At 43.8% G+C, this 14,635-nt stretch overlaps 1 protein-coding gene across 1 annotated transcript in view; it reads left to right on the top strand.

The window, feature by feature from the left end:
• Window positions 1-2,667: 2,667 nt before the first annotated feature.
• Window positions 2,668-14,635, top strand: part of LOC121869853 — a 76,503-nt gene continuing 64,535 nt past the window's right edge. The window contains exons 1-3 of the mRNA XM_042371420.1: window positions 2,668-2,854; window positions 4,596-4,764; window positions 5,144-5,247. Of these exons, the coding sequence (XP_042227354.1) occupies window positions 2,668-2,854; window positions 4,596-4,764; window positions 5,144-5,247 (460 nt within the window). The remainder of the gene's footprint in view (window positions 2,855-4,595; window positions 4,765-5,143; window positions 5,248-14,635) is intronic.

Here is a 14,635-nt window from a genome sequence, read left to right as displayed (position 1 = left end):
TCCGTCGTTAGCCAAGATAAAAGACTAAAGTACGGCGGTGCTCACTAAAGGGTTAACACTGGACCATGCACTTCACCAACTACGGGCGTGGTTGTTGTGTTGATGGCAACCTCTCCACCGTAAACTAATTCACATCCAGGTGACTTTAGGTTCCAGCCAATCCTCAACACGAGGGACAACAATTAAACCTTATTAGGTATGTATGGGAGCTCCAAGTAGTGAAGATCAGATAGAACGTGGTACAGCTCTCATCATTAGCCTCAAACTGAGGCTCCCAGAGGAACAACACCTGGTCTGAACACTATACATAGTTCAACACATTGTTACTTAAGTCCAAATACCTCCATAATACTTCATTATGTTATTAAGTATATATCAGAAGTCTGCTACCACAGAAGAACTGTAATAAGGACAAATAATAACTGAAATAATTAATGTTATTGTGGTCCATGTAAGTAAAATATACATATAATTTTAGTTATATCAGATAAGGTTTCATCAGTCGAGCTATATCTGTTCTCTATTTCTGGACAAGGTCTTTAAAAAGTTACCCAACCTGTTTTTTTTATTCACATGTAGGCGTTATGCGACACCTGCTGGCTCAAGTGTAATCATACTACCTGCAATTAGCTAATTTCTGTTTAATCCCTTTAACGGGTTTTACACTGTACCTATGAGTGGATGGATGCCCTGCTCTACTGTTGGAGAGAGAGAGAGAGAGAGAGAGAGAGAGAGAGAGAGACTTAACAAAATAAATCCCAATCCTGACTTACTAATCGCTAACTTAATTCACAGAACGCCTTCAAAACGTCTTACCAGTCGATAGTCAAGATCTCTAAACTCACGAACTTGTTTAGAATCACACAAACAATGATACAGCATCTTGGAAATAACTAAACAATGGGAGTACAGATTTAAAGAAAATAAAAGCTCATCAACTTAAAATTAGATAAACACTAGTTCATTATCTTAGAAATAGAAAAACAAAAAACAATGCTTCATTATCCTACTTGAACAGCTGCACAAAATGTTCATATCTTCTGTTGCTCGTTCATCGGCCCAGGTTAAACTGTAAGGGTGGGATAGGTTCTTGGCGTGGTGTTAACAATAGTACAGGATAATATTTGATGATAATAATATTAATTAGAGACGATACGTACTACAGTCCTCAGTATAATTGTAGATATACATTTTGGAGCATTTTTCTTTCCAAGACACGATCGCTGTAGATTATTGTTAAGTAGGTGCGCTATATCCGGGGTTGTTGACTTAGTGGTGAGTTCTGAATCTTGGCTGCACCAGAAGTTTTGTGTGACGCGAGTTGAGTACATTAGCGAAGTTTGTACTGGGTGGGTGAAGGTATCAGGGTTTGGGATGAGCCAGTAATACTTAACTTTACACACAGACCTCTGCAACTTTTATATTGTTTTACTCTGTTCGTGTGTGAAATTTGTTTTTTCATACAGGAACTGCGCACTATACGTGTACAGTAATTATGATGGTGTATGTCATAAGTATAATACATATATTATATTAATTAAAATCCGACTTTTTTTAACACGATAAATGATGAGTATTTTTCTCAACTATTTAATCTTTAACATTATCACACAATCCAAGGGTTAAGTTTATATTATTCCCAAACAGCTTGAAGTGATCAGCAGTAGGCAGCGGTGCTATACAAGGTCAACACAGGTGGGTCAGTGTGGTCTACCACCTTGTCTTGGCCATGATAATTTTGAGGGAGTGGGGACTTATGATGTAGCCATGATGTTGAAGAATCTAATTAAAGAGAAAAATGGTTGACATATCAAGAACTCAACCAGAGACTAACAAATTTCCGTTATAGTGGTACAGATGCTAGCTCTAAACCATGTGAAGTAAATGCAGCAAGTGATAAATTAGGTGGGCAAGCTGCACAAAACTGGTCTTTAATACGGTTATTGCCTCTCATTATAAATGCCAAAGTTAAGAACGCAGATGATCCAGATGAGAAATTATGATTTTTAGGCAACAATAATGCATGCTGTTTTTAGCCAATAGCTCTGTTCAGTAAAACTGTTACCAGTCTAAGGCTGTAAGTGTATTGTTACATTATGTTCCTTTTACATTACCTTATTGTGGGCTTGGTTTAAGGATAATAGGTTGCTTGTGATTACCTTCAACTTCATAATCTCCTATTCCATGTGCCATATTATTGTGCTGCTTTTTTGGCTTAAGGTGTTGCATGACTTACCATCTGATCAATTGACTGACTGCTTACACGCACTAGTATGTTTTGTGTCAGTGCTGTGAAGGTTTAAATTTTTATTTAGGTTATACATTTCAGGACCTTCAAAATCTCTAACATCAACAAAGTCAGAGAATGTTTCAACATCTATGATTACACAAGCCAAATTGAGTGTGCATCAAGTTTATCGCATGAGTTGCAAGTCAATGTGAATGCAATGTGGGCCGATGATTTTGAATTACCATGGGCACAATTTTCAAAGAGATTTGCTACATTTTTTAGAGAAAGACATGAGGCCTAATCCCCCGGCAAGAAGAAAAATGGTGGGAATATTAGTTGATGAAGTACCAAAAGTCTGTAAAAAACCAGGTAAGAGGGCATTGACAACCATTGCCCATAAAATTGTAAAACAATATTCAAATTCATTCCAAGATGAAATGAATGGAACAATAGTTGGAACAGGTTTTGACTCGCTCTTAAAGCAGCTGCAGCTTAGGTTTGATAATATCAACAGCAAGAGTAATGATCAATCAATGAAAAGAAAAAAGGATGATGTCAGGACTGATGATGAAGATCTGACTGCAGCTAAAACTTCCCAAAAGGATGCCAAGCATGATACATATGGTTGCATTAATTATATGCCTACAGATTATCCTGATGGAGAAACAGAGGAATCAAAACAAAACAAATATCTTTACTGAAGCAAAAACATTTATTTGGAGTCCGTGATAAAGCTGGTGAGTTAATGCAGCCTACCTACTTCACCCAGAGGATTGATATTATAGAGAAAAATGTATCGATTTCCAAATTACAAGTTGAATGGCCCTTCCTGTTTGAACGACATGACATGTTTGTGCATTTTAAGGAACTAACTGGCGTAGACATCCAGGAAAAGCTAAATAATGCTTATGAAACTAAAGGGAAAAAATCTTCAATGGATGGACGAACAGCAAAACAAGCACATGAAAATAATAGTGAAAGAACTTCTCGAAGCCAAATCCACAATGGGCAATAATAGTTGAAGTGGTTGCAATGATTTGTGCTGTTTTGTCACACCTGAATGTAAAAGAGGCATCCATGTATCGTTTGGTAGAGGTGTGTGGTTGAGATTAGTAAATCTTGAACTTATATTGACATTTTAAAGTTTCAATTTTCATTTGTTTCAGTTTGTTTTCCCCTCCATATGTGTCATCATGAATATATCATTTGTGTGTCTCTATATTTAAAAGAATTTCACAGCTTTACCCTTTAAGGGTTTTGTAACTGTTACCATAAATCTGTCTGTTTGCATGTCTGCTTATTTGTGTGCATGCATTTGCATGATCACCTGTATTGGGTTTGTTTTTGTCTTTGTGTCTTTGTTTGTCTTATTTCTATGTTGGTGTCTACTTAAAATTACAGACTTACTATATATATTTCCAGCCTACTGCAAAGATGACTGATTTTGAACACCTGGAACACCATGTTTAATAGGATTTGGTAAGTAAGGTGTATATATATATATATATATATATCAGTGGCAAATCCTCTGAGCATGCTTGGCAAGCGGCGCATGTTCACTGCTCAGAGCTTTTTTTGTTTATTCATCTTAAATAATAAATTTACATTTATACTCTAAAATGCAGCCTAGCTCTTAGTAATAACACTATGTAAGGGAGCGAGGCCGGGTCTAGCTCCTGTCCCAAGCGCATCGGTAGGTGCCGTTTCACCTCGACGCGCAGCTCGGTGACGTCACAGTCATACCACAGTGAAATGGCAAATATGATGCGTCAGGCCGTGGAGCATCAGTGTAGCTCCACCCACGAGTCCGTGTGGGTCGTGCCTGTTGTTTATATTCTTCCGCTCGTATGTGTTGTGGCCGGAACTGAAATTTTCTCGGAAAATAGTTCCCAAAGCCTGAATTTTCCTGAAAATTCCAACTTTGGAAACGATTTTCCTGGGGGCACATTTTCTGGAAAATTCAGAGAAAATTTTCCCGATAGTACCCGGAACATTCTGGGGATGGGAGATATTTTTCCAGGTTTGAGAGATGATATAATGAGCACTTTCTGGAATATCCGAGAAAATTTTTCCTTTACCCTGGAAGTTCCAGGGATGAGGGATTTTTCCCGGCTTTGAGAGAGTCGTCTCATTACCCATAAATCTCTCATTCCCGGAAGCACTCTGTACCAATTGTTCTGGCCAACGGAGATATCACTGTGTGTGTGTTTATATATATATATATATATATATATATATATATATATATATATATATATATATATATATATATATATATATATATATATATATATATATATATATATATATATATATATATATATATATTGATCATAGTTTCTAACTTTGTGGTGTATATTTACAGGGGAATCCAGGTTGTGTGGAAACACATTTATGCTTGCCATTGACGGGATAATTGTCAACGACCACGTCAGCACCTTTGATTCTGGTTTAGCTATGCTGTCTGTTGCATATTACATATTGAACATCAAATATCCTATTGAAACTGCAGCAACAATGGAGTTTATTCAAAGGTAATTCCTGACTACACATCTAGAGTTGTATAGTGAATGAAGTAGGTAGCGTGACTCGAGGGTGAGAAGATAATATTACATATTAACACAGGCTCAGTGCAAGTGTAGTATATAAAACACAAATGCGTGTTACAGCTTTATATGGGGGGATTAATGGGGGTTTGTACACAATATAATAGACTATGATATTTTCCTATAACCTAGCATGTAGGATGGGCACTTCCACTAAGTCGCCCAAGAGGCTGACGAGCCGATCAGTGGTGAAGAGGATAAAAGTCAAAGTAAAATTAAGGACGTCTAATCAATACTGAGAAACTAGTGTATCCATACCTGTTGATATACTATAATAACAGTGTACTAAAGTAGCATACTATTGCAGGTGTTTTGTTGGAATCAACTCGGATAGAGGGAGCAAGATTGAGGTGAAGCTGAAGGGCAAGAGATATACACAAGTGCATCCAAAAGTTCTGTCATTCATAAACAGTATTGCTGATGTAGAATGGCGGAGTTACCAGTGAATCGAAATATTGGAAAACAGTGAGCTTTTTTTTATGAACTAACACCACCATAATTTAAGTACTTGGTTGAGGAGCCTGAATTGTTTACAAACAATAAGTGCTCTTCCATTTTCTTTTTCTCTCTCTTATCAGACTCTTCCAGTCTATTGAAACATTACTAATATAATTTGTAAGAATGTATAATTGAATTCTAAGCTCTAAAATTAGTTTTGTATGCAATGATATTTTCAGCTTTATAGGATTGTACATGTATATGTCATTAATATCATTATAAAACTTTTGGGGCTACTGACTAACAAGGTCAATAAGTAACTTTTTTCATGGTGAACATCAGAATGATAATCAAGTTATGTTATGTTATTTTTATATTTACTATATCAATCTCAGCTATACAGTAGAATGTTATTGTTTTTTTATATATACTACATAAATCTCAGCTATATAATGGAATTATTTTTATATATACCCCTGTACTACATAAATCTTAGCGACAGATTGGAATTATATTTTCAGCTCCATAGTTTCCATAAAAGTGTATGTTTACTTGTTTGGGTTTGGTGCTTCTACATTCCCTCCAATTTATACTCATATAAAACTTGTGTAGAGTGAACTAATAATTTAAATGATCTTTGGGAGGTGCTTTATTATTTTAAGATTAACCTACATAAGAAAATAAGAATGGAGGAAACTGCAGCGGGCCTATTGGCCCATACTGGGCAGTCCCATTTACACCAACCCCTATTGCTCATATAAGCATGCAACCTATGTTTGAAGCTATCCAGCGTATTCGAGTTAATGATGATATTTGGTAACTTGTTCCGCTCATCCACTACTCTATTTCCAAACAAATGTTCACCTATTTTGCGCCTTAATCTAAATTTTTCTAATTTAAAACCATTGTTACGAGTTCGCTCCTGGTTGGATAGTTTGAGTACCTTTGTAATGTCCCCTTTGTCTAGCCCTGACTTCCATTTATACACCTCTATCATGTCGCCCCTCGCTCTACGTCTCTCGAGGGAATGCAAATTAAGATGCTTTAACCTGTCTCTGTACTCAAGAATCCTAATGCCCGGGATTAGTCTTGTCATTCTCCTCTGAATTCTTTCCACGGATTCTATATCCATTCTGTAATACGGTGACCAGAACTGAACTGCGTAATCCAAGTGAGGTCTCACAAGCGCAAGATATAGTCTTAAGATGACCTCCCTAGTCTTGTAACTAGCACTCCTTTGTATGAACCCAAGGACTTTATTAGCCTTGTTACGAGCAAAAACACATTGTTTACTTGGCTTAAGATTCCTACTTATCATTACTGTACTCCTAGTCTCAACCGTCAGGTCTCCGGTTATTGATCGTTTTGGTGGGCAGATAAACATACCTACACACACCTGAGGGTTGAAGGTTATGCTCACTGACTGGGGGTGGTTGCTTATTTATGGAACAACACTGGTGATACTAACCATTGTAAAATCATCAATAAATGTTTTGGAATTGGAATAGTTTCTAGGAGGACTGTAAGCCATTACCAACAAAATCTTGTCCCAGTCGAGTGTCTTGATGTGATTCACGTAAAAAAATCCTAGTGCGATAAAAATGATCAAATGTTTTTGTACTGTGACCTCTAATAGTGACCTGAGAGCATGTTTATAATGAAACGAATTGAAGATGGGCGCACTACCTCGTACAGACCACGAGGAGCAATATAGTGTGTGTGTGTGTGTGTGTGTGTGTAACATCGTGTACGTATGTATGTGTTTGTGTGTGTTTACGTGTGTGTGTGTGTGTGTGTGTGTGTGTGTGTGTGTGTGTGCGTGTGCATGTCTGTAGTGTGTATACTTGTGTGTGTGTGTGTGTGTGCGTGCGCGTGCGTATGTATGTAGTGTATGTAATATCCAAATTTAATAAATGTGTTGGTCAAGAAAAAGCTGAGTAGAACGAGGAGATTGTCAGCCAAGGTTCGATTTTTAAAAGTTAAATGTCAGAGGTGAAGGTGAATTATTTTTTACTGTGGAAGGACGGAGGCAGAGGAGAGGGAGGGGCCATGTACTTGTGATCATTATTGCCCTGTACACCTGGGGCCCCTCACAGGTATGTATGTATGTATGTATGTATGTATGTATGTATGTATGTATGTATGTATGTATGTATGTATGTATACCCAGCAGTAATTGGGAACCTGGATGTTAATTGATTTGCGGATCGTGTTCCGGGGTAATGGTTAACCAGTGCAGTTGGCGAGTTGTTCGATCTTCTCGGACTATTCCTTGACACTGGGTCATGCAACTTGTGAACTTAGGGTGTGATTGTTGTGTTGGCGACAGCTTCTACACCTTAAACAAATTCACGCCTAGATGGCCCAAGGGCCGGCCATCCTTGCTACACGAGGGGCATCCAATATATTATTATATTGTATGTATGTATGTATGTATGTATGTATGTATGTATGTATGTATGTAATGTCAATCTATCTATTTGTCTGTTATTATATCTATCTATCTATCTATCTATCTATTTTTAATCTGATTCAATTAGTGTGTCAATTCCTTATCAAAGTGCTGCGGCAGAGTGAATACAGCGCTCGCCTCCTGTACAAATGAGTGTTGGTTTGATTCCGAGGCACTCCCAATCTACCCAGCTGTAAATGGGTACCTGACTCTCCAAGTTAGGTAAGTGAAGGTGGTTGAGCAGTTCCCCCTTGATCATCGAAGGCTTGGTATACAGTGAGCTGGTTTGACACGATCCCAAACGGGTATTCATCTCTCCGTTAGTCCTGAGGTTTTACTGTTGTGACGTGTCTTTCTGTTAGACCCTGAGCAATACCGTTGTGACGTATCTGTCAGAATATGAGCAATACCGTTGTGGTGTTTCCTTCTGTTAGAATCCGAGCGATACTGCCGTGACTTATCTCTGGACCCTGAGCAATACCGCTGTGACGTATGAATCATCATCAGGCGCAAACAAATGGAACGAAACAAAGGCTGTAGAATTGTTGAATTGTGCTGAGTTACGTTAACAGCGTTGAATTATCGAGAGTTAGGACTGGTGCCGCGTCATCAAATACTATACACTTACAATACCGTCGGGTCGTCAAGATAATGAAACTACAGTACTGTATATATAAACTTTAATGAATAAGAATTTCAGATAAGTGGATGAAAAAAAAGGCAAGTTGGGCTTTTTTTTTATGACTATCAATTGTTAATTTTAGCAAAGAAGTAAAATATTCGACATTGAAATTCGTAATAAGTAATAAGTAAAGAAAATTGTAAACAAAACATCCACGTTAATTTTGTTTCATTAAGTTTAGTTCGGGTAAATTCGGAAAAGTTTGCTCACCATAACTGTTGAGTTGTTAGAAAAATTACTTGGCATTTTATTTCAGTGATATTTATTCGCCTATCAATTAAAAGTTTTTTGCATTTGTGAGATGTACTCCTGCTAGTCCTTTCCTGCTAGTCCCTTCCTGCTAGTCCTTGTATAATTCTCTGCTAGTCCTCTCTGTATGATGTCTCCTGGTCCTTTCTGCTAGTCCTTTCCTGCTAGTCCTTCGTGCTGTATAATGTCTCCTGCTAGTCCTTCCTGCTGATGTCTCTGCTAGTCCTGTCTGCAATATAATGTCTTCTGCTAGTCCCTTCCTGCTAGTCCTTTCCTGCTAGTCCCTTCGTGCTGTATGATGTCTCCTGCTAGTCCCTTCCTATTGTGTAATGTCTCCTGCTAGTCCCTTCCTGCTGTATGATGTCTCCTGCTAGTTCCGTCTGCTAGTCCTTCCTGTTGTGTAATGTCTCCTGCTAGTCCTTCCTGCTGTATGATGTCTCCTGCTAGTTCCGTCCTGCTAGTCCCTTCCTGCTGTATGATGTCTCCTGCTAGTCCCTTCCTGCTGTATGATGTCTCCTGCTAGTCCTTCCTGCTGTATGATGTCTCCTGCTGGTCCCTTCCTGCTAGTCCTTCCTGTATAATGATGCTCCTGCTAGTCCTTCCTGCTAGTCCTTCCTGCTGTATGATGTCTCCTGCTAGTCCTTCCTGCTAGTCCCTTCCTGTTGTATGATGTCTCCTGCTAATCCCTTCCTGCTAGTCCCTTCCTGCTGTATGATGTCTCCTGCTAGTCCTTCCTGCTAGTCCCTTCCTGCTGTATGATGTCTCCTGCTAGTCCCTCCTGTATTATGTCTCCTGTTAGTCCCTTCCTGTGTGTAATGTCTCCTGCTAGTCCTTCCCTTAGCACCAGCCTTGATGTCTCCTGCTGGTCCGTCCTGCTGATAATGTCTCCTGCTAGTCCGTCCTGCTGTATGATGTCTCCTGCTAGTCCGTCCTGTGTATGATGTCTCCTGCTAGTCCTTCCTGCTAGTCCTTCCTGCTGTATAATGTCTCCTGCTAGTCCCGTCCTGCTGTATGATGTCTCTGCTAGTCCTTCCTGCTAGTCCTTCCTGCTGTATGATGTCTCCTGCTAGTCCCTTCCTGCTGTATGATGTCTCCTGCTAGTCCCTTCCTGCTAGTCCCTTCCTGCTGTATGATGTCTCCTGCTAGTCCCTCCTGTGTATGTCTCTGTTAGTCCTTCCTGTTGTGTAATGTCTCCTGCTAGTCCTTCCTGCTGTATGATGTCTCCTGCTAGTCCGTCCCCAGCCCTTGATGTCCCTGCTAGTCCTTCCTGCTAGTCCCCTCCTGCTGTATGATGTCTCCTGCTAGTCCCTTCTTGTGTAGTGTCTCCTACTTGGTCCTTCCTGCTGTATAATGTCTCCTGCTAGTCCTCCTGTATTATGTCTCCTGTTGGTCCCTTCCCTGTTGTGTAATGTCTCTGCTAGTCCCTTCCTGCTGTATGATGTCTCCTGCTAGTCCGTCCTGCTGTATGATGTCTCCTGCTAGTCCCTTCCTGCTAGTCCCTTCCTGCTGTATGATGTCTCTGCTAGTCCCTCCTGTATTATGTCTCCTGTTAGTCCTTCCCTGTGTGTAATGTCTCCTGCTAGTCCCTCCTGCTGTATAATGTCTCCTGCTAATCCCCTTCTGCTAGTCCACCCTGTAGTCCCTCCTGCTAGTCCCCTCCTGCTGTATTATGTCTCCTGCTAGTCCCATCCTGTGTGTAATGTCTCCTGCTAGTCCTCCTGCTGTATTATTTCTCCTGCTAGTCCCATCCTTTGTGTAATGTCTCCTGCTAGTCCTCTCCTGCATAATGTCTCCTGCTAGTCCCTTCTGCTTAGTCTCCCCTGCTATTCCCACCCCTGCTAGTCCCACACCCCTGCTAGTCCACCCCTGCTAGTCCCCTCCTGCTGTGCTATGTCTCCTGCTAGTCCTCCTGCTAGTCCCTCTTGCTAGTCCACCTCCTGCTGTATAATGTCTTCTGCTAGTCCCTCCTGCTAGTCCCTCCTGCTAGTCCACCTCCTGCTGTATAATGTCTTCTACTAGTCCCTCCTGCTAGTCCCCTGTTAGTTCCACCCCGGCTAGTCCACCTCCTGCTGTATAATGTCTTCTGCTAGTCCCTGCTAGTCCCTCCTGCTAGTCCACCTCCTGCTGTATAATGTCTTCTGCTAGTCCCCTCCCTGCTAGTCCCCTCCTGCTAGTCCACCTCCAGCTATATGTCTTCTGCTAGTCCCCTCCTGCTAGTCCCTCTTGCTAGTCCACCTCCTGCTGTATAATGTCTTCTACTAGTCCCTCCTGCTAGTCCCTCCTGCTAGTCCACCTCCTCTGTATAATGTCTTCTACTAGTCCCTCCTGCTAGTCCCTCCTGCTAGTCCACCTCCTGCTGTATAATGTCTTCTACTAGTCCCTCCTGCTAGTCCCTCCTGCTAGTCCACCTCCTGCTGTATAGTAATGTGCCTAGTCCTCCTGCTAGTCCTCCTGCTAGTCCACCTCCTGCTGTATAATGTCTTCTGCTAGTCCCTCCTGCTAGTCCCTCTTGCTAGTCCACCTCCTGCTGTATAATGTCTTCTGTCCCCTCCTGCTAGTCCCCTCCTGCTAGTCCACCTCCTGTGTATAATGTTCTACTAGTCCCTCCTGCTAGTCCCTCCTGCTAGTCCACCTCCTGCTGTATAATGTCTTCTACTAGTCCTCATGCTTCAGTCCTCCTGCTAGTCCACCTCCTGGCAGATAATGTCTTCTACTAGTCCCTCCTGCTAGTCCCTCCTGCTAGTCCCTCTTGCTAGTCCACCTCCTGCTGTATAATGTCTTCTACTGGTCCTCCTGCTGGTCCTCCTGCTAGTCCACCTCCTGCTGTATAATGTCTTCTACTAGTCCCTCCTGCTAGTCCCTCCTGCTAGTCCCCTCCTGCTAGTCCACCTCCTGCTGTATAATGTCTTCTACTAGTCCCTCCTGCTAGTCCCCTCCTGCTAGTCCCTCTTGCTAGTCCACCTCCTGCTGTATAATGTCTTCTGCTAGTCCCTCCTGCTAGTCCCTCCTGCTAGTCCACCTCCTGCTGTATGATGTCTTCTACTAGTCCCTCCTGCTAGTCCTCTTGCTAGTCCACCTCCTGCTGTATAATGTCTTCTACTAGTCCTCCTCTAGTCCCCTGTTAGTTCCACCCCGGCTAGTCCACCTCCTGCTGTATAATGTCTTCTACTGGTCCCTCCTGCTAGTCCCCTCCTGCTAGTCCCCTCCTGCTAGTCCACCTCCCCAGAGCCAAATGTCTTCTGCTAGTCCTCCCTGCTAGTCCCTCCTCTAGTCCTCCTACTAGTCCACCTCCTGCTGTATAATGTCTTCTGCTAGTCCTCCTGCTGGTCCCTCCTGCTAGTCCCCTCCTGCTGCACATAATGTCTTCTGCTAGTCCCTCCTGCTAGTCCCTCCCCTGCTAGTCCCCTCCTGCTAGTCCACCTCCTGCTGTATAATGTCTTCTGCTAGTCCTCCTGCTAGTCCCTCCTGCTGTTCCCTCCGCTTCATCCACCTCCTAGCCCTTTGTCCCCCTGGTCCCCACCTGCTGGTCTCGTCACTCCTGCTAGTCCCACCTCCTGCTGTATAAGTCATCTGCTCTAGTCCCCTCCTGCTGAGTCCCCTCCTATAGTCCCTCCTGCTAGTCCACCTCCTGCTGCTATAATGTCTTCTGCTAGTCCCTCCTGCTAGTCCCCTCCTGCTAATTCACCTCCTGCTGTAACGTCTCTGCTATCCCTCCTGCTAGTCCCCTCCTGCTAGTCCACCTCCTGCTGTATAATGTCTTCTGCTAGTCCCCTCCTGCTAGTCCCTCTTGCTAGTCCACCTCCTGCTGTATAATGTCTTCTACTGATACCTCCTGCTAGTCCCCCTTGCTATCCCACCTCTGCTAGTCCCCTCCTGCTAGTCACCTCCTGCTGTAATGTCTTCTGGTTCCCTCCTGCTGGTCCTCCTGCTAGTCCACCTCCTGCTGTATAATGTCTTCTGCTAGTCCCCTCCTGCTAGTCCCCTCCTGCTAGTCCCCTCCTGCTAGTCCACCTCCTGCTGTATAATGTCTTCTGCTAGTCCCTCCTGCTAGTCCCTCCTGCTAGTCCCTCCTGCTAGTCCACCTCCTGCTGTGTATAATGTCTTCTACTAGTCCTGCTAGTCCCTCCTGCTAGTCCACCTCCACCAGCAGTATAATGTCTTCTGCCTAGTCCCTCCTGCTAGTCCTCACTCTAGTCCCTCACTGCTAGTCCACCTCCTGCTGTATAATGTCTTCCTAGTCTCCTCCTGCTAGTCCCCGCCTGTTAGTTCCACCAGCCTAGTCCACCTCCTACAGTATTGTCTTCTGCTGGTCTCCTCCCTGGTCCTCCTGCTAGTCCTCCTGCTAGTCCACCTCCTGCTGTATAATGTCTTCAGCTAGTCCCTCCTGCTAGTCCCCTCCTGCTGAGTCCTCCTGCTCAGTCACCTCCTGCTGTATAATGTCTTCTACTGAGTCCACTCACTGCTAGTCCCTCCTGCTAGTCCTCAATATAATGTCTTCTCTAGTCCCCTCCTGCCTAGTCCCCTCCTCTAGTCCCCCTGCTAGTCCACCTCCCGCACTGTATAATGTCTTCTGCTAGTCCTGCTAGTCCCTCCTGCTAGTCCCTCCTGCTAGTCCACCTCCTGCTGTATAATGTCTTCTGCCTAGTCCCTCCTGCTAGTCCCTCCTGCTAGTCCACCTCCTGCTATATAATGTCTTGCTAGTCCCTCCTGCTAGTCCCCTCTGCCAGATAGTCCCCTCCTGCCTGAGTCCACCTCCTGCTGTATAATGTCTTCTGCTAGTCCCTCCTGCTAGTCCCCTCCTGCTAGTCCCCTCCTGCTAGTCTCCTGCTAGTCCACCTCCTGCTGTATAATGTCTTCTGCTAGTCCCTCCTGCTAGTCACACCTGCTAGTCCTCCTGCTGGTCCTCCTGCTGGTCCTCATAACTCAGTCCACCCACTTGTATGTGTCTTCTGCTAGTCCCCTCCTGCTAGTCCCCTCACTGCTAGTCCACCTCCTGTAAAATGTATTCTGCTAGTCCCCTCCTGCTAGTCCACCTCCTGCTGTATAATGTCTTCTGCTAGTCCCCTCCTGCTAGTCCCCTCTTGCTAGTCCACCTCCTGCTGTATAAATGTCAACACTAGTCCCCTCCTGCTGGTCCCTCTTGCTAGTCCACCTCCTGCTGGTCCACCTCCTGCTAGTCCACCTCCTGCTGTATAATGTCTTCTACTAGTCCCTCACTGCTAGTCCCCACCTGCTAGTCCACCTCCTGCTGTATAATGTCTTCTGCTAGTCCCTCCTGCGTCCCTCCTGCTAGTCCCCTCCTGCTAGTCCACCTCCTGTAACAGCCTTAATGTCTTCTGCTAGTCCCCTCCTGCTGGTCCCCTCCTGCTGGTCCTCCTGCTAGTCCACCTCATAACATGTGTGTTCTACTGGTCCTCCTGCTAGTCCCTCCCATAACCAGTCCACCTCCTGCTGTGCTAATATTTCTGCTAGTCCTCCTGCTAGTCCCTCCTGCTAGTCCCTCACTGCTAGTCCACCTCCTGCTGTATAATGTCTTCTGCTAGTCTCCTGCTAGTCCCCGCCTGTTAGTTTCACCCCGGCTAGTCCACCTCCTGCTGTATAATGTCTTCTGCTAGTCTCCTCCTGCTAGTCCCCTCCTGCTGAACCCTCCTGCTAGTCCACCTCCTGCTGTATAATGTCTTCTGCTAGTCCCCTCCCTGCTAGTCCCTCCCTGAGTCCCCTCCCTGCTAGTCCACCTCCTGCTGTATAATGTCTTCTACTAGTCCCCTCCTGCTGGTCCCTCCTGCTAGTCCACCTCCTGCTGTATAATGTCTTCTGCTAGTCCCCTCCTGCTGGTCCCTCCTGCTAGTCCCCTCCTGCTTCTAGTCACCTCCTGCTGTATAATGTCTTCTGCTGGTCCCTGCTGGTCCCCTCCTGCTGTCCCCTCCTGCTAGTCCAACTCCACTGTGTATAATGTCTTCTGCTAGTCCCCTCCTGCT

This window comes from Homarus americanus, unplaced genomic scaffold (assembly GCF_018991925.1).
Source record: "Homarus americanus isolate GMGI-L3 unplaced genomic scaffold, GMGI_Hamer_2.0 scaffold37991, whole genome shotgun sequence".
Lineage (NCBI taxonomy): Eukaryota > Metazoa > Arthropoda > Malacostraca > Decapoda > Nephropidae > Homarus > Homarus americanus.
Note: the sequence above shows the minus strand (reverse complement) of the source record. Positions and strands in the feature narration are given on the sequence as shown.